At 40.9% G+C, this 19,680-nt stretch overlaps 1 protein-coding gene across 9 annotated transcripts in view; it reads left to right on the top strand.

The window, feature by feature from the left end:
- Window positions 1-19,680, top strand: part of SPTAN1 (spectrin alpha, non-erythrocytic 1) — a 46,305-nt gene that overhangs the window by 21,899 nt on the left and 4,726 nt on the right. For 3 of the 9 annotated variants that reach the window (XM_048325742.1, XM_048325739.1, XM_048325744.1), the window contains 29 exons: window positions 1,265-1,324; window positions 3,477-3,675; window positions 4,254-4,358; window positions 4,884-4,907; window positions 5,260-5,295; window positions 6,304-6,351; window positions 6,682-6,773; window positions 6,936-7,080; window positions 7,197-7,378; window positions 7,546-7,645; window positions 7,775-7,972; window positions 8,089-8,235; window positions 8,774-8,877; window positions 9,004-9,166; window positions 9,653-9,667; window positions 11,398-11,529; window positions 11,868-12,005; window positions 12,357-12,461; window positions 12,676-12,884; window positions 13,591-13,711; window positions 13,860-13,981; window positions 14,457-14,589; window positions 14,978-15,076; window positions 15,347-15,506; window positions 15,734-15,810; window positions 15,953-16,162; window positions 16,393-16,689; window positions 17,173-17,285; window positions 18,101-18,118. In XM_048325742.1, coding sequence (XP_048181699.1) covers window positions 1,265-1,324; window positions 3,477-3,675; window positions 4,254-4,358; window positions 4,884-4,907; window positions 5,260-5,295; window positions 6,304-6,351; window positions 6,682-6,773; window positions 6,936-7,080; window positions 7,197-7,378; window positions 7,546-7,645; window positions 7,775-7,972; window positions 8,089-8,235; window positions 8,774-8,877; window positions 9,004-9,166; window positions 9,653-9,667; window positions 11,398-11,529; window positions 11,868-12,005; window positions 12,357-12,461; window positions 12,676-12,884; window positions 13,591-13,711; window positions 13,860-13,981; window positions 14,457-14,589; window positions 14,978-15,076; window positions 15,347-15,506; window positions 15,734-15,810; window positions 15,953-16,162; window positions 16,393-16,689; window positions 17,173-17,285; window positions 18,101-18,118 — 3,552 coding nt within the window. The remainder of the gene's footprint in view (window positions 1-1,264; window positions 1,325-3,476; window positions 3,676-4,253; window positions 4,359-4,883; window positions 4,908-5,259; window positions 5,296-6,303; window positions 6,352-6,681; window positions 6,774-6,935; window positions 7,081-7,196; window positions 7,379-7,545; window positions 7,646-7,774; window positions 7,973-8,088; window positions 8,236-8,773; window positions 8,878-9,003; window positions 9,167-9,652; window positions 9,668-11,397; window positions 11,530-11,867; window positions 12,006-12,356; window positions 12,462-12,675; window positions 12,885-13,590; window positions 13,712-13,859; window positions 13,982-14,456; window positions 14,590-14,977; window positions 15,077-15,346; window positions 15,507-15,733; window positions 15,811-15,952; window positions 16,163-16,392; window positions 16,690-17,172; window positions 17,286-18,100; window positions 18,119-19,680) is intronic. The other 6 variants (XM_048325743.1, XM_048325747.1, XM_048325741.1 and 3 more) reach the window with 4 other exon arrangements.

Genomic DNA, 19,680 nt, shown 5'->3' with positions numbered 1-19,680 from the left:
CCACCTGCTTAGGTTAATGCTTCTTACACGAGGGAGTAATTAACTGGAGCAAAACAAAGGGCTCCTTTACCAGAGGCCCAGATTCAGTTATTTTATTCTTACTCTAGATTTTCTTGTTGCTTTTCCCATTTTTAACTGTTAAACTCATGACACTAGAGCTCAACTTACTGTCTGACTTGAGTATTTTATGTGTTCCTTTTGTTGTTGTACCTAACTACTTAAACTTGTTTGTGAGATATATATGTCCTAAGCAGCTCTTGTATATGTAGTTGTCACTTCTTAATGTGTGATCTATTTTGAAAAGCTTTCTTAAATTTGATTCCATAAAGTACAGTGCTCTCCCTATACAGGGCTGCCTCTGGAGGTGCCCTCCTTACAAGCTGGGGCTACTTTGCTTGCTAGATCATCACTTTTTTTTCTGAAATGTGGTGCCAGTATTTGTTACCATTATAGGAGCTAAAACATGTCCCCCCTTCTTTTTTTTTCAATTTTTATCATCTGTTTTGAAAGTGCAACATATCGTTGGCAAACAGAAAACTGCAAGGCTACTTGGTAATGACCTTCTTAAAGCACATGGTGGCTGAAGATTAATTCAAGCAAGGGCTGTGGGTGATAGCTGTGAATGCTGGCTCATCTTATCAAGCCACTTGGAAGTCAAAGCTGAAAGTTTTCTCCCATCTGTTTGTGCAGCTACATTGTCGTTCTGTGTGAGAATTTGCTCCCACTCAGTTGTGTTGAGTCATCAGTTATTACAGTGACATGCAATAATTACTAGCCTTAGCTCTAGAATTAAAAAACTAAAATAAAATCACACAAAAAACCCCACCAACCCATAACAAAACCCCTTTTTATTGGCACGACAAAAAGGTGCTGGAAAATTGTGGCACATTGGTCAGGATTTTAATAAAATAATTCCCTCCATGGGTTTGCATGTGGCTTTTAGTAACTAGAACAGGGTGCCTTATTTTAGAGCCAAGGAGTGGGGACCACTTTCTAGTTTCCAATCCCATGGCACAATAATCAAGAAGTGAGGAGACCTTATAGAGAGAGCTCAACTGTACTGCTGAGCTTTCCTTACGTGAATTGTACTCCTGGTCTGATTTGCTTTGTTTGCTTCTGAACAACACCTAATTTTCTCCATTTAAATGTGAACTCTTACTCATCTCCTACCACAGACCAGCCATGGATGGAGCTGCTGCTTTCATTATTTTTGTTAATCTGACTAATTTTTCGCATGCATTTGCTGTGCTCCCTGTCTGTGCAGGACTCTCATAACTAAGGAGGTCGGCAGTGTATCTCTGCGTATGAAACAGGTCGAAGAACTGTGAGTAGGATTAGCCCTTTCCTAAATCATGCTGTCTCCACACTGTCACTGTTCATCCTCCCTTTGTTTCTTTCTTTGGGAAAGCTGCTCCAAAGAGACATGAAGGAGGCAATTTCTGCAATGAGGATTAGTTTAGATGAATGTGGTGGTCTGTGTTTCCAGCTGCTTATCTTGCTGGGCACCTCTGTGCTGCTAAATTGGTTCATGTTTATTCCATCACGCTGATTTTGCTTACCAAAGAGGCTTTAGGTCTATCTAGACTGTTTTCCTTAAAAAGCATCTCCTGCATTTTGTGAGGTGCAGATAGAAATATTAGTTTGTTTATATAAATATATACAAAATACATCTACCAAGTATTGCATCACATCTGAATGTCTTAAGAGTTTGGGAAGGGTGGGGCTATCATGGTTTATCACAGAAAGTAACATTTATGCTGGATAGTCAAAAAACATTATTTATATAGGGTGATTATTTCTTAATTTTAACATTAACTAGATTTTGAGACTTGTGTTCGTGTCTCCTGGAAAAGATACCAAGTTTGCATTATACAGGTGGAAGTTACTGGGAAATCCAAAGCCACAGTGTTTATTGGCTGTGCTTGTCTTTTCATAGCAAATGTGTTTCTTGAGAATTAAAAGTGAAACTTTTATGTAAATCTCTCAAGTGTTGCAAAGCAACTCTGAGGTAAGGTCTGCTTCTAAAGGAGTTTTGCCCCAGATCCTCTATGAGCTTTACAAGTATTTAATAGCTGACATTGTTTGCTGAGGCAAACAGCTGCAGTTAGGGCTGGCTTCAAATCAGTGTTTTCCTGAAGTCAGGGTAGAAAGTTTCTATTTAAGCCTAATATGAAAGATTCTTGGTTCCTTTCTGCCCAGCCTTAAACTACAATAAACAGGAAGCCACAAAGTCTCAGCTTCCATGGAAGGAGAGCTGGTTTATCAGTTTGGTATATAGACATTACAGCCCAGGATACTGAGGATTATTTTAAGGAGACTTTGTCATCTCTGAGCTGTTGGTTAGGAAAATGCTCCAGGATTGAACTCCTCAAGCTGGGGGGTTGTAACTGCTCAGTATGTGCCCTTGTGCTTCAGGGTGGGAAATGAAAACATCCCCATTTGAGGCCCCTGGAGGTACCTCAGCAGTGTCTGGTATTGTTTGACTTAACAACATCAGAAGGAATATAGCTTAATAATGAGAATCTATTGCTGCTGTTGATCACTGCAGTAGACCAATGTTCAAACTGATTCAGGACATAAAAAACCCTTCCAGATGCAGAAAAAAAGTCTCATCTTCTGGAAGACTTAAAGTAAAGGAACATGAGTATTAAGAGTGTGGCTTTTCTGAAAGCAGGTTTTTAAAATCCAGGCATTATTATGCATTGCTAGAGAGATTTGTAACTCAGTGACTGCAAAACTGCTCTTGTCTTTTTTCAGCAATAGCTTGGGAAGGGTCTTGTAGGATCATCTGTGTCTAGTTGATTACAAGGTGGTTTTAAATAACTGGCTGGTCTTAAGAGGTTTATTTGCCCCTGTGCAGACCAATTTAAACATTTTTGAGGTTTCACTTTTTGTCTATTCTAATGTAAATGAGGAGTAATATCATTGATATTGAGAATTCCACAGATAGAAAAAGCGCATGTGAAATGAGTTTCATGGGTTTTTCAGTTGAATATAGGTGTGTTATCATATAGATTACACCTTGCTTAAACATTCAGCAGATTTTGCACTGGAAAATGGCTAGTGAGGATGTTTATGTTCTAAAGCTGGGAGGCCAGTGGATTTTAGTAATCTGATGACAGACTTGATGTACTCTAGGAAAATTATCTCTTGGCAAGTAAGAGCCTATGGAGTCATTCCTGCCCTGCAGTGATACTGAGGTTTAAGAACCTACCCCAGCCTAGGCTGTGATTTGGGTTTGCATTTGCCCAGTGAGGCGTTGCATGTGGGAGTTCCCATTTTGGTGTGCAATCCATGTGGAGGAGAGGCATGGACAGTCTTCATTCCCAACTACACATGAGTAGCTCATCCTGTAGCAGAACAGGGCATAAGTTCAGAGTTTCTCCATTTTTGGGGACTCCAGTACTTGGGAAATTCCTGTGATTGGACTCAGTTCCATCTGACTGTTTCCTGCTTTCCTTTCCTGCTTGTCCCAGGTATCACTCTCTCCTGGAACTGGGAGAAAAACGTAAAGGAATGTTGGAAAAAAGCTGCAAGAAGTTCATGCTTTTCCGTGAAGCCAACGAGCTCCAGCAGTGGATCAATGAGAAGGAAGCAGCACTCACCAGTGAGGAAGTGGGTGCTGACCTGGAGCAGGTGGAGGTGCTGCAGAAGAAATTCGATGATTTTCAGAAGGTATGTTGTGATGCTGCATAATGTGTGTGTTAATTTTGGCCTTTCCCTTCAGGCTTTCTGATCATGTGTCCATGACAATTCTTTATAGCTGAATATGAAATATGGCTTTGATTGGACATAAAAGGTCCATAAAAGATAGATATGAATTTTTTCTTTCATTTTGTGAGGCTAGAGAGAATCCCACATTCAAGTGTCTTCAGTTTGATTACATTGCCCAGGTTGCTCCGTGCTTCCCAGCTCCCAGAGAGCTAAAACCCTCTTTCAGCACTTTGCAGTATAGAATCTGCCAAGCTTTGGAGGAATTTCAGTTTGTGTAAAGCATAGCCTTCAGTTAAGCTATTCCTGTTGAAAGGAAAGATGCATTTTGGTTTCCATCTGTAGAGTTATTTCCCTGAGATATGGGGGGGGGGGAAAAAAATCTGGCAGCTGGGATTCCCTGGCGTAGGCTCTCTGGGAACTCAGGGCCATTGTGCTCAATTCCTGCTGTTCACACACTGGGCACTCCTGGTGAGCCACCTTGTTCCACATGTTTTGCATGGGTGAATGTTAATGCTGGGATATTTCCCTGTTCTGTGTAGGATCTGAAAGCCAACGAGTCACGCCTGAAGGACATAAACAAGGTTGCAAAGGACCTGGAGTCAGAAGGGCTGATGGCAGATGAAGTACAAGCAGTACAGCAACAGGTGCTCTTTTTCTCTGCCTTAATCTAATCTAAGAAGCAAAAGATTTTCCTCCTTTCTTTTGTCTGTTGTCTTTGCCTGACATTGCAAGATTCAGGCTGTTCTCTAGTGTGGCCATCCCAAGAAGACCTTTAGAATTATATTTTTTAATAATGCTAGAGCAAATTGCAGCATCTAGAGCTTTTTCCTTTCTTTTTTTAGGAATGGAAAGTCTTTACAATAATATCAAAAGTCATGGAGAATCCACACATGAACTTCATATAAATTTGAAATTTAGCCTTTATTTATGTGCAGGAAAATGGGTGAGGAATGCTAGGGAAAAAGAGAAATAAAACAGAGTGCAATTCAGAGCGGAGGGGATTTGTGGGTTTTCTGTTCTGGTTTGGATTTTTTAGGGTTTTTTTGCCAGCTTTTTACATACTTGTGCTGTAAATAATTTTATCCTGTGCCAACTAAGTATGAAGCATGTTGGGGAAAACATTCTTTCTGTTAGAAAATAACAAGTTGTTTGTCCTGTCTTCTTTGCAGGAAGTCTATGGGATGATGCCCAGGGTAAGTGTTAATTTCTGAGGTGGATGGAGTGGCAATTGTAACAGGTTTGGGATGTACAAAGAGAAGTTCAGCCATAACTGTAGTTCATTTCCATGATGGAACTCACTAATGACTTTGAATGGACATTCAGAGATTATCTTATCTTTGATTCCTTTGTTTCCTGAGTGTCTTGCCCCACATCACAGATCTAAGCAAGCAGCATAACCCAAATTGATACAAATACTTGCATGAAAAAATGTATTTACTCTGTTAAGGATTGAACATGGAGATATTTTCAAGATTTTTTTACTGTATTCTGATAGTTTTAGATTCTGTTTTGTATTTAAAGCTGTTTCTTCACATTTTCAAACAGGATGAAACTGATTCTAAGACAGCATCTCCTTGGAAGGTAGGTGTCATTGCTTAGTAGCACACAACAAGAAAATAAAAAAAAAACTACAGCACATCATCTTTTTTAGACCATTTACTTTTCCTGTGCCATAGAAATTGTCAACAGCCTGATTTTTACCTCTCTGCTACAAAACTCTGTTTAGTTTTGAGTTTGTGCTATCAGGGTGATTCCAGTTTCTGGCCAGTAGATATTGAATAATCCCTTGTTCACTTTGCATGAGTTCTTTGCTTTCTGCTTGCTACAACAAAATGTTTTTATTCCTCAAAGTCAAAACCATTTATGTCAATATTCCTTTAGTAAGGGATATGCTGTATTCCATTAGTCACCACCAGCTCATTTTCTACAATAGAAGAAGCCTTTCTCCATTCATTAGAGGCCTACAATGGAAGAGCTGTCACCTACTAAAGCACAATAATATCTTAAATATTTTTAAAATTATCTAACATTGTGTTTTCCCTAGCATTTCATTCTCGTGTTTTATGTCTTGCACCTACTCTGTTAGACTTAAAGCTGCTTGTACATCTTTTAAGTTGTGTGAATGTGGGGAAACCAGGTTAGTATGCAATATTTTGGCAAAAAATGCAGCCATGTCACCAGGAACTGGTGACTTTTAAAGTATTTTTTTGCAGATTATAAACATGTACATCGAATTCTAAGAGTCCCATAGTAACTTGGCAAACTATGACTAAGATTTTGGGGTTTTTTAAATTCATGTATTGAATGTTACCTTTAAATTTTCCTCTTCTTTGCCCTCATTAAGATTTGTTTGCTTCAGTTTACACTAATAAGACAGTGCTCGCTTGTGAATTCTGACTGTTCTTATTTTGCTCTATAATACCTTAGGTATTACAGCCAATTATTCTCAATTGCTTTTGTTATTTACTTAGATTGTCTTTCTTGGTGGTTTCTATTTGTTTTTTTTAAGGACTTTTCTTTCAGTCTGGTTTTGCTTTTGGTTAGAGTTGACTTCAATGCTATATTTTTTATTTCTGCCTTTTCACACAGTCTGCACGTTTGATGGTACACACTGTGGCAACCTTCAACTCAATCAAGGTAATTACACAATTTTCTCTGACCTGATTTAGAAGTTGTGAACATTTTTTGCCCTCCTTTTCCACAGTCTTTGTCTTTCATTAAGCTTTATAAATTCTTTTGAATCAATGTATTGAAAGAATGTATATATTAGTATATACAGCATTTGCTTCTCAAGTTACATCACTATCTCATTGTATACATAAAATCATTTGGTTTTACAGCTCAGGAGAAACCCTTAATATTTAACTAAGCTGTCGGAATTTGTGCATTCTTCTGGAATTAAGCAGAATTTAGTAACCTTCACCTGTAGTGAAAGACCAATCTTGACTTCTCATTTCCCTCATCCAGGAGCTGAATGAGCGCTGGAGATCTCTGCAGCAGCTGGCAGAAGAGAGGAGCCAGTTGTTGGGCAGTGCCCACGAGGTCCAGAGATTCCACAGGTGAGGGGTTTGTTTGGTCTTGACTCAAATGCTTTGTCTGTCAAGAATTCTAAAATATAGTGGGACCTGTTCTAAACAAATCATATTCAACCCCCAGCTTGTTCAGTGGAGAGGGTGGTCTTGGTTTTAATTCTCTTTTTGCCTTTCCTTCCTTCAAATCAGAGATGCTGATGAAACCAAAGAATGGATAGAGGAGAAGAATCAAGCATTAAATACAGACAACTATGGGCATGACCTGGCCAGTGTTCAGGCTCTGCAGCGCAAACATGAAGGCTTTGAGAGAGACTTGGCAGCTCTGGGAGACAAGGTGAGATTCTGAGGAAGAGAACCCAAAAGCTTTCTTTTTATCTACCAGAAATGATTGAACTATAGCAGTTCTTCTCTCTGTCTTCATTGTGTTTATTTCCCCTTCTCTAATCCTAGGTGAATTCTCTTGGTGAAACTGCCCAGCGTCTGATCCAGTCACATCCAGAATCTGCTGAAGATCTCCAAGAAAAATGCACTGAGTTGAATCAGGCTTGGAATAGTCTGGGAAAACGTGCTGACCAGCGCAAAGAGAAGCTTGGAGATTCTCATGACCTGCAGCGTTTCCTCAGTGATTTCAGGTAGTGATGCTATTCCCCCTCTCAATTTGTTTATTATTAGTGAAGTATATATGGCTTATTGTTCCACAGGAATATTTCTGTGAAGGGTTCAGAAAAGGACTGTTTTCCCTGTTTTGACTTACTTCAGTGGAGGGAGGGAAAAATTCCCTATTACTGTGTGTCCACAGGGACCTCATGTCTTGGATCAATGGAATCCGGGGTCTGGTCTCCTCAGATGAACTCGCAAAGGATGTGACTGGAGCTGAGGCTTTATTGGAAAGGCACCAGGTATGTGAAAGATAAGCGTTATCATAAACATCAACAAATGTTTCTTTTTTCTGACACTTTCCAATCAGAGTTCCAAAACCAGATCAGTTCAGCTCTGGTTATTGAGCAGCACATCTCTGCCCCTTGCAGGAACACCGCACGGAAATAGACGCAAGGGCTGGCACTTTCCAGGCATTTGAACAGTTTGGACAACAACTTCTAGCCCATGGACACTATGCTAGCCCAGAGATCAAGGAGAAACTGGATATTCTGGACCAAGAACGGACAGACCTGGAGAAGGCCTGGGTCCAGCGCAGAATGATGCTGGACCAGTGCCTGGAACTACAGGTACTCTGCTGCAGTTTGAATAATAATTCCTCTTTTCATTAAAAAGTTTATTATTTTTTGGTGATAACAGTGCTCTTGGTCTGTCTTGCTCACGCTTTGGAGTTTTTTCTCCCCAGCTGTTTCATCGGGACTGTGAACAAGCTGAAAACTGGATGGCTGCCCGGGAGGCTTTCCTAAATACAGAGGATAAAGGAGACTCCTTAGACAGTGTGGAGGCACTCATCAAGAAACATGAAGATTTTGATAAAGCAATCAATGTCCAGGTGAGGAGTGTAGCTGAAGTAAGGGGAAAATAGTTTCCTTTTTCTCATAGGAATTATTAGCAAAAGGAGTTCCTGCCATGTATGGCTTCTGAAGTCCAGTTCTGAATATTCAGCCATGTGGAATTTGTTGCAGAAGTTTAGAAGCAGTTTATGCAGATCAGGATGTATTTCATTGCCTACAGACAGTGTAGAAATAGTGGCAAGTATTTGTGTGAATTTACTGATTTGAAATTACTTTTTCCCTTTATTTGTGGCAGAAAAGGGTGTATTTCCAGTTTCTTGTAGCAGAAAGCTGCCTAGATTTATTGGGAGATCGTACTGCTGAAGTTTTAAGCCCAAAAGATCCTTTTTTCCTAAATGCCACAGGTGAAAGGTGTTCTAAGTTGAACTCTACAGTCCTAGGGAACAGAGACTTCCTTCACAGAGTCACAGTAATGTAAATTTAAAGAAGATAAAAAGGCTTGTTCTGTTCCAGACACTGCTCATCATTTGACTTTAGGGAACCACAGTTCTAATTCATGGTTTCTGGTTTGAATAGGAAGAGAAAATTGCTGTCCTGCAATCCTTTGCTGACCAGCTGATTGCTGCAGATCATTACGCCAAGGGAGTCATCGCCAACAGACGCAACGAGGTCCTGGACAGGTCAGTGCTGCCCTGGGAGGAGAATGCAGATGACTGGAAATCCTCTTTAGGGACATTCTGTAGCTGTTGAAGGCGATGCCTCATGTGGCTCTACTGTTCTTCATTGTATGTGTCAAATTACTGCAGGTGGCTTCGTCTGAAAGCCCAAATGATTGAGAAGAGATCAAAGCTGGGAGAGTCTCAGACCCTCCAGCAGTTCAGTCGTGATGTGGATGAAATAGAAGCCTGGATCAGTGAAAAGCTCCAGACTGCAAGTGATGAGTCATATAAGGATCCCACAAATATCCAGGTGAATGTGGTTCTTGGCTTAAAAATCAGAATATCATTGTTAACTTTGCAAGGCCTCCTCTTTGAAAATCCATGCTCAGGAATTCTTGTTCAGAGATGACAGAATAGTGCATCATGTTGGACATGTTCTCCTTTTAACAAGGAGAAAATGGAAGTTACATTATGCATGAAAGGAGACCCAAAATAGGACTTGGTTAGTAATTATTCATGCATATGATTAATTATTCATGCATATAATTAATAAGATATACGGTATCCGCAGCAGAAAGTTTCCTAAAGAAACCCAAGTGGCTGTTCTGTCTCTCTCCCAGCATCTAGACAAAAACATAAGGAAACTGAATTCTTGAGTCTCAACTCTTTTACATTATAGAATGCGAAACCTCATTTATTTTTCAGTATTAAGGAATAAAGTTACCTCTTATGTTTTAATTCTGGTTTATGAAGTAGTATGAATGCACTGAACTACTTCTCTCAATCTGTTTTATAGCTTTCCAAACTGCTGGTAAGTAGTTTGGACTAGCCCTGGTATGTGAATTTTTTTTCTCTGTATAAGCTTCTGCGTGAGCCCAAGCTCTGGTTGCTGCTCCATCCATCAGTTCATGCAATCTCTTTGTTTTCTGTTAGTTCTTGACCTCCATCCAGGTGCAGCTGTTGATCCTTGTCCTATGGGTGTGGCTTTTTTGTTAATGCCTATTCAGCATCATTTATTTATGTATTCGTTTTGCAGGTGTTCTGCATGATCTGTTTAATCTATGCTGCATTAGTGATGTAGTTTGGGCTTTTTTAGGAGTTAGCCTATAGGAAAATGGGGTTCTATCCTCCTTTTTCAGAAGAAAAGGCTGTTTGGTCATCACTTGTGATGATTTAACACAGGACATAATGCCAAATCCATGAGCTTCTGTTTGTAGAATCAAATGCTGAAGATGGAGGATTCAATAAATGATAGATCTTGATTGGCTTAGTTCTTGCAATAGCATAGAAGGGAATAATACAGAAAGAACACTCCAGAAAAAGAGATGTACCAGATGGAAAGCTGACAGCACTTGAAAGAATCCAAGAAGTGCAGTAAAATGAGAATGTGTGCAAGGAGAAGACAGAACAAAGAAAGAGGAAGCTAACAAGAGTAAGAAATGAAATAATCATTTGTCACTTCAGAGTATGGTACATTAAATTACTATTTTTTTAGTTGAAAAAAAAATAGAATTTTATATTAAACTGTAAAGGCTTGTCTGCAATTTGTTGTCATGGTAATTATATGGAGATACGCAACTGGCAACTTTTAAATTGAATTTTCCAAGTTGGTGGATCTAGCTTTGAGGGACATGCTTTTATAATCTCAGGATTTGGGTTTACAGTTCCCAAAATGAAGCAGTTCATGCAGAATTTCTCATACCAGCGCCATAGTATTTTTCCTTTTTTATTTTTAATCTAACATTTCCTTTCATTCCATTCTCTAGGACACTCTCTACCCATGTCCAATGTCACTAGCATTTCCAGTTTATACTTGCAAATTCTGTCTTGTCACTTTTGTGCTATTGTCATATTCCTGGTGGGTGGATGGATCGTGGATACATGAGAGCTGCACACTCCTTCCCACACCCGAGGCTCCTGTTGTTCTCATGGTGCTCTCAACTTGGCAGAGAAAAATTCTTACCAAATAATTCAGTTATGTTTTTATAGAAGTTTTTGGCTGTTAATTCACTATTTTTATATATATATAATGGGGCTGTGTATGGCTAATATCACAACTGTGCAGAAAGCAGATAAGCTGGAGCAGTGATTTCTGTTAATTACCTATGGATTAGGAAGGGAAGTAGGAATTTGTGCAGTTACTGTAGGAGTAGAAAGGATGATCTACTCTACTCAGGGTATGTGTAATTGCTGCTTTTCAAAGGAGTGCATTGAAAATGAGCAATCTTTACTGCAGTAACAGCTCAGCTCAGTGCAGGGAATTTTGCATTGGCACCCGTGAAAATGCAGAACATCATGGTCATGTGAAATACAGAATACACTGCCAGAGTTCTGTGTCTCAGCTCACCCACAGTTTTGCCAGGTCAAAACTTGGTGGTTACTCAGGTAATGAGAGTAACCATTGGAGTGAGCAGTAAATACCCCACCCAGAGAGGACTTCCTCAGCTCAGCCTGCACATGAAGCTTATGACAACCCAGCCCATGAGAACAACGGAGGAGCCCTTTGTGCAGTGTCTGATGGTGTTGGGTCTGTCCTTGCAGAGCAAACACCAGAAGCACCAGGCCTTTGAAGCCGAGCTGCACGCCAACGCTGACCGCATCCGTGGCGTCATTGACATGGGCAACTCCCTCATCGAGAGGGGCGCGTGTGCTGGCAGCGAGGACGCCGTCAAGGTGGGCACCTTCAAGTCTTGCTTGGCTTTGCTTTGAGCAGTGTTTGGGTAATTGAGTCCAGACAGTGTCCCTCTAGAACAAATCTTGCTTTATAGAAGCTTTTGTACTTCAACTACACAGTGTAAATCATGTGAATTATTCTGCTTCAGTCTCAAGGAGGATAAATTTTCTGATCCTCTAACTGACGTAAATTATAGCTGGGCAGTACAAAATGCTGACTCTAACTTGCGTATCTGGAATCAACAGCAAAACCTCCACCATGGTCTGGTTTTGTGTTTATCAGAACTTTTTTCATTTTTCTTTTGTGACGTTTACTTATCTTTCCCACTTTCCGATAGGCACGCCTGGCTGCCCTGGCTGACCAGTGGCAATTCCTGGTACAGAAATCAGCAGAGAAGAGTCAGAAACTGAAAGAAGCTAATAAGCAACAGAATTTCAATACTGGAATCAAGGACTTTGACTTTTGGCTTTCAGAGGTAATAAGATGGGAATTAATTACTTGTGAGACTTCTTTTTTTAAGTTTGTATCACTTTTGCTGATGTTAGATTTTGTGGAGCACTGTTTACCTTTGAGCAAGTCTAGGTTTATTTAAAAAAAAACTTTATTACTAGTAAAATTCTTGTGGATGTGTTCATGTTATTAGTTATAAACAATAAGGTGAGAAGAAGCAAATTTGCATGGAACTTTTTAGGTATTAAACAGGTGACAAGGTGAAGGCTTAGTAGAAAATTGAGAAGTAATTTGCATGGTTTTACAGCATTATAGTTTCAAGGAGTTTGTGAAACACAATTTGTTCTTCGTTCCACGTTTCCTTCTCCATCCCCAGGTGGAGGCTTTGTTGGCATCTGAAGACTATGGGAAGGACTTGGCATCTGTTAACAACCTTTTGAAGAAACACCAGTTACTGGAAGCTGATATATCTGCTCATGAGGTATTGCTTTCTCTTTCAGTTTTGGAAGATAAATCATAGTCATAAGCAAATTCTCCAGGTACAACTCCTGATACCTGCTGCAGTCACAGACTTGTCAGAATGTGGTTTTTAACAAAACCTGTAACTGCGAGTCAGATTCTGATTTTCATCCTGACATAATGAGCAGAGAAACAAGACCTGAGCAATCCCTGCTCACTCTCTCCCACATATCCAGGACCGCCTGAAGGACCTGAACAGCCAGGCTGACAGTCTGATGACCAGCAGTGCCTTTGACACATCCCAAGTGAAAGACAAACGTGAGACCATCAATGGGCGCTTCCAGCGCATCAAGGGCATGGCCAGCGCCCGCCGTGCCAAGCTCAACGAGAGCCACCGCCTGCACCAGTTCTTCCGTGACATGGACGACGAGGAGTCCTGGATCAAGTGGGTGTTTGGGAAGTTCTGGGCTTGCCAACGACACTCATATCCTTTAGTGTGGCTTTACAGCTGCCTTCCCACAACTGTGTGTCTATAGGAAATCACCTTTGCTGCCATTACAGAAAAACTGTTTTGGGTGTGGTTTCTTATCTTTAGTTTTCTTTGGTCAAATCCCAGTAAGAAGAATAACACAGTTTAGACTCGGACCAAATAACTAAAATTTCATTCTAGTCTTTTTGGGAAAACTCCTACCAAAAATTCAAACCTTTTTCAGTTTCAAGTACTTTTTTGATGCTAGCCAGTTGTTGCAATTAATCAAATGGTCTTTACACATTGGTGTTAGTACCTCAGGAGGAGGGAAAGAAGTGAGGCTGATAGAAATCATTCCAATTAGAGCACTTCTTTTGTCATGCTTTTAAAACAAACAAAAATTGGACAACTTTACGAAAGGCATCTGTATTTTTAAAAAGAAAACAGTACAGAGCAATTCTGTCCTTCAAAGATAAGTGATGGGCCCTCTGTCACCTTCTTTCCCCCACACAGGAATGTGCGGCCAAGAGCCATTTGCTGTTGTACACAAGGTTTTACATCCGAGACCTTTGTGCAATGTAGAGCAGTTGTGTATCTGAGGGGGGTTTTGTTTTCTTTATCAGGTTGGACCTTTAGAAGTAATTTTCGTATTTTACCTTTCTCTCTTCTCTGTTGAATTTAGAGAGAAGAAACTGTTGGTTAGCTCAGAGGACTATGGCAGAGACCTGACTGGTGTGCAGAATCTGAGGAAAAAACACAAGCGCTTAGAAGCAGAATTGGCTGCCCACGAACCTGCTATCCAGGTAAATGCCTCTCCCCATGACATATTTCTCTATCAGCAGCACCCTTCTTGCTTGTGCAGGAGATAAAAGCCAGCAGTAGTTTTGCTGGACCCCAAACAATGCACGTGAGGAAGGCAGGTGACGTTCCAATAACTGTGTTTCTCTGCAGGGTGTTCTGGACACGGGGAAGAAGCTTTCAGATGACAACACAATTGGAAAGGAGGAGATACAGCAGAGACTGGCTCAGTTTGTGGATCACTGGAAGGAGTTAAAACAGTTGGCAGCTGCTAGGTATGAACTTCTGTAAAATTCAGTATTAATTCAAAGCTACATGGACTCATAATGATCAGATTTACAGAATTTCAGGGTATGGATTATTAGTAATATGATGTAATAGCACCTATCACTGATCACAGACTCTACAAGACTATTGACAGTGTTCCTCAGTAGAAACATGAGCCTCTCTTTGAGGTGTATGTCGTGTTTAGCCTTTTCTTGCACCAGTTGGAAACCACGGACTTGTAATCAGCTGGCTTTAATCCACTACTGGGAGATTTTTCCTGATTAGAAGCTGTTGGGACAGAATTTGCTTCAGTCCTTTGGCAGCTGCAGGCTTTGTAGTCCAAGGAATTCCTAGAGCTGCAGCCATGGCTGCTGCCAGAGGAGTGAAGTGTGAATGACAGGGTTCAGGCTCTGCACATTGCTTTTATATCTTACAGCTTAATGCCATAAAGCAACGCTGACAAGTTTTACCTTTCCCACACAGGGGTCAGCGTCTGGAGGAGTCTCTGGAGTATCAGCAATTTGTAGCAAATGTTGAGGAAGAAGAAGCCTGGATCAATGAGAAAATGACACTGGTAGCCAGCGAGGATTATGGGGACACACTTGCTGCTATCCAGGTATGGAGGAAGTTGTCAGCACTTTGTTATTGCGTTGGTTAGAGCATAACGAACCTTTTCTTTAACTGTCTTTACAATTTAGAGGTTATTGTTGGTTCCTTTTGAAGGCCTACATTGTAAAAAACATAAATTCACTTTATAAAAGCATCCAAAGTTTGTTATTTCCTGTAGAAATGACTTGCAGTTTGGTGTAGCTTTGTATCTCTTGACTCCTGATTGGAAGTCAGTCTCAGTTTCCTTTTGTCCACAGAAAATCAGTAAGTTGTGCTAACCAGCTAAGATTAATTTTTGTCAGAAAAAGTTTATGCTAACTGATTTATAAAATGAATTACTTTTTAATAAATGGTGAGAAATCATTTTTAGAAATGCCTGTGTCTCATATTTGCAGGGCTTGCTGAAGAAGCACGAGGCATTCGAGACTGATTTTACTGTCCACAAGGACAGAGTGAACGATGTCTGTGCTAATGGAGAGGATCTCATTAAAAAGGTGAGCATGAACTACTAAAGAGAAACCTTCAAAGGCTCCCCAGGACATCTTCATGTTACAGTAGACTTGCTCTTCTCTGTCATGTCTCTGAAAAGAGCTCTTACTCATTTTTTGTGGCTGAATAAGCTGCTGGTGTTTTGCTTTCAAAGCTGTTTCTGAGACAGTATCTTTCAGCTGAAGTCCTTGCTCTGTCACCAATGTCCTGAATGCCTCAGATGACTTTAACATCATACAGGATGCCTATATTTTTTTTTCCTCCCTGTCACATAGAACAATCACCACGAGGCGAACATCACTGCCAAGATGAAGGGGCTCAGAGGCAAGGTGTCAGATCTGGAGAAAGCAGCAGCTCAGAGGAAAGCCAAACTGGATGAGAACTCAGCCTTCCTCCAGTTCAACTGGAAAGCAGATGTGGTGGAGTCATGGATAGGTATGTTCTGTACTGGAGTACAATATTTGGTCACAAACAAACCTTAAACTCCTTCATTTCCAAAGGTCTCCAGTAGCTCCTCATGTGCTGTTGTAACAAGCAGACCTAAAGCCAGAGTAATCAGCAGTGCTGTCACTGCTTTATATTTTTGTAGTAGCCTGATCTGGAATAGAGGGAATTTTAAAATGGAGAAATGACATTCTTGCAAAATTTGTTTCATTTTTCAGGGGAGAAGGAAAACAGTCTGAAGACAGATGATTATGGACGTGACCTCTCTTCAGTGCAAACCTTGCTCACCAAACAGGTCAGTGGTGATGCTGCTCCCGTGAGGGAGGGAACAGCTGAACTCTTCTACACAAGAATCCATGTTTGAAATATACGCAGGGTATGGGAAAGGTTAAAGAAAAATACAATCTAAAATATCTTTTGTTCTTCTAATGCTTCAGGAAACGTTTGATGCTGGACTTCAGGCTTTCCAGCAGGAGGGAATTGCAAACATCACTGCTCTGAAAGACCAGCTGCTCGCAGCCAAGCACATCCAGTCCAAGGCCATTGAGGCCCGGCATGCTTCCTTGATGAAACGCTGGAATCAGCTACTGGCTAATTCTGCTACCAGGAAAAAGAAACTCTTGGAGGCTCAGGAGCACTTCAGAAAAGTGAGTGGCCAGCCATGGGGCCACAAAAATCTAATTGTGCACTTGATAAAATGTACAGACTTGCAACTTCTGTACTTTGTTCATGCTTTTGCAACTAATGATTATGGAGACTTAACGTAAGCATTTCCAAGACGCTTGCAAGGCAAACTCTTACTGATGCATGTTAATTCCAGGTGAGCTCATACAGAATATTTGCATTACTGAACAACTGGATCTTTTCTCTTTTCAAGGTTGAGGATCTGTTCCTGACCTTTGCGAAGAAGGCCTCTGCCTTCAACAGTTGGTTTGAGAATGCTGAGGAGGACCTGACGGATCCTGTGCGCTGCAACTCACTGGAAGAAATCAAAGCCCTGAGAGAAGCTCACGACGCTTTCCGTTCCTCCCTAAGTTCTGCCCAAGCTGATTTCAACCAGCTGGCAGAGCTCGATCGCCAGATCAAGAGTTTCCGTGTGGCCTCCAACCCCTACACTTGGTTCACTATGGAGGCTCTTGAAGAAACCTGGAGGAATCTGCAGAAAATTATCAAGGCAAGTCAGTAAGAGAAAGATTCTCTTCAAAGTTCATGACCTTTCAGTTGTCCCTGGAAGTTGTTCTCTTGAGTTAATGGGTACAAGAGCTTGTCACCATAATACAGGTCAAAATATCTCAAAATCTGTGAGCAAAGAAAAATTGCCATTAACTATAAACTTGTGCTATTGTCAGTTGTTCTCATGGTTTTCTGTTTGTGGTTCTTCCAAAGGCAAAGCACTTGTGTCTCACATCCTAACTGGAATAGAAATTTAACTTCTCTGCTGTGCAGTGAAGCAACTGCTGGTTCAATTCCAGTTCTCAGGGCTTCAGTTCTGAATTACCACTTGAGATGCTTTTCTATAGATGTCCAGGACACTGAGTACTCAATCTTGTTTTGAGGCTTACACCTGTGCTTGGATGCAGCTTTTAGCTTTTTCTTTCTGCTACAGGATGAGACCAGTCCCTTTATTTCTCTGAAATTACTGTTGTTCATTTCTCAGGAACGTGAACTGGAGCTGCAGAAGGAACAGCGAAGGCAGGAAGAAAATGACAAACTGCGTCAGGAATTTGCTCAGCATGCCAATGCCTTCCATCAGTGGATTCAGGAGACCAGGTATAGTTTGTCTTTCCAGAACTTGCCTTTAGAGAATTCCTTAGGTAGTATTTGTGTGCATCCTCCATCTCTTTGGACTGTCAAAGCTGTAAATGTTTCGTCCTGAAAAACAGCTCATCAGGACTTGGCCATTCCATGCAGCTGGGATTTGAGGGAGGCCCCATTAGTTACAGGGGACAGGAAAGCCCTGAAACACCAGACTTCAAAAATGTTCCTATTTCTGAATTCATTTTTCTGCAGTAATTCCAGTTATCCAGGACTTCATTTTTCTCCAGTTATTCCTGAACTAGGCTGCAGCACAGCTGGGGAGATAGAGCACTAATAGCTCCAAGCAGACTCTGAAGTGCCAGAGGCATTTCTGTTAATGCCCCTTTTGTATTGAGTAGTGTATTTGGAATCTTACTGGAGTTCAACTAGAGAAAGAAGATGTCAAAAAAGCTTAGAACTTCGTAATCATTTCTCTGGGCTGCTGTCTAATAATAACCCTCTCAAAGGCGAGGGAGTAAAGATTTAACAACTGTGTTAGAAATAAAAACTCTCAAGGTTGAGCATTGCAGGTCTCCGTGCTCAGTCAGTGCTGTCAGCAGCTCTGACAGGCTTAGGTTGGGGGTCAGAGGAGGTGACTTCTGTTCCCTGTAACCCTGTGATTCTGTCTGTGTGTTTACAAATAGTTCTGTATGTGTCTTCATGAAATAATGAAATATAAATATGATTTTTTAACTTTTTGATGTTTGCTTCCTACCCGAATCTCTGTCCCTCTCTTACTGTCTTGTCTCTGTCCTGCTGCCTGATGTTTGGATCTTCACATTCTACAGGACTTACCTACTAGATGGGTTAGTATTGAATTTTATATCTTTCAGATTTTGGTCATGTGTTCTGCTCTGTGTGTTTTCTCCTGTTGTTACATCGCTTGTGAAAGCTGCGCTCAAACCCCTTTTATTTGAAAAGAGCAACCTTTTGCTGAGGTGCACAGACACAGGAAACGAGATTATGGAGTAGTTAACTATAAACCAGTAGAAACATAATTTCCTAGTCAAAAGCAGAATTAAAATGGGCAGCCACTGGCACACCATGGAAGTCCTGACTTTTGCTCTTGCTTTCTCTGAGGGCTTGCACAGGAAAAGGCCCCTAATTTGAGAAGATATGTGAGAATGTAGCTGCTTTCCAAAGGCAGGCTATTCTGACATTTGTAGTTTTTCAGCTTAAGAGACTGGCTTAGTGAAATAAACCATTTGACCATAGCTGTTCTGAGAACAATGAAATCCCCAAAGTATTGACTGGTTTTGATAAGGAGAAGAGAAGATTCTTACAACAACATTTTGCTGAAATTACGTATCTTAAAACTCTGTAGTCTGCAAATATGAACTGTCCATTTTTAATCTTCTGCAGAACATGGCCCACACAGATTTCATCCTTGACAGGAGAAAACCAACCTTCCAACATGAATCCATGGAGCCGTTGGAGTTTGCCAGCAGTTTTAAGCCCACTCTGTGTCCACAGGAATAGTTCCTGATGAGAATGTATGCTGGCCATTTTTCTGGAAGTGGAAAGGAAATAATAAGATCTTGAAATGTTTTCAGACTACCAAAGCTTCTGCAAATGTGTCTGTCCAGTTTAAATTTCTTCAGCAGGACGAGTCTGAGCACAGTGAAAGCTTTGTGATGTGATGTCAAATGCCAACAAACAGTGTCTGGACCAGGGTAGAGGCTGTGTGTGAGCCTGTGCACAGGGCTGGAGGAGGCCAGGGCCTTGCTCCTAAAGAGAAAGCTTTTCTTAATAAAAGAATGGAATCTTAGCAGATAATTCTGCTGCTTATTTGCTCTGTAATGATCACAGTCTCTTGTGTTCTGCCAGATAAAAATAGTTTGCCCTGTTTTTGTTGTACAGTTTAATGGAACGGAGCAGATTTTCCTGGAATGGATGCTGAATTCCCTACTCCTTTGTCAAGTAGTGTTGTAGATTAATTCTGGTATCCAAGAACGAGTGAACAGAAAGGAGCCATTCACTGAAAGATGCAGGGTCAGAGTTAGAGATCCTCATGCCAGGCTCTTTTGTTGAACAAATTACCAGAGGGCTGCTGATACGCCAGGCAGAATTTGTCCCTAATTCTGTGTGAATAGATTAAAAACATGGATTTAGTTCCAAGAGGCACTGGCTGTGCTTAGCCTGGCTTGGCAAGAGGGAAGGCAGAGCTTCAGGGAAGTGTCAGGAGAAGAGCTGCCGTGCACACTCCTTGCTTTGCAGCTTGTGTGTGCCCAGCACTGCCTGGGAAGGATGTTCTTTGGGGAAAGGGAGTAAGAACAATTTGGAGTTTAGGAAGAAAAATGCTTTTAAACAATCTGTAGATGAGTTAACTGCAAAACTTCAGTTTGTCTCTTAGCGAGACTCACTTTTT

The sequence above is a fragment of the Corvus hawaiiensis genome, chromosome 21, assembly GCF_020740725.1.
Source record: "Corvus hawaiiensis isolate bCorHaw1 chromosome 21, bCorHaw1.pri.cur, whole genome shotgun sequence".
Lineage (NCBI taxonomy): Eukaryota > Metazoa > Chordata > Aves > Passeriformes > Corvidae > Corvus > Corvus hawaiiensis.
The sequence above is the reverse complement of the archived record's forward strand: the minus strand, read 5'-3'. Positions and strand labels throughout refer to the sequence as shown.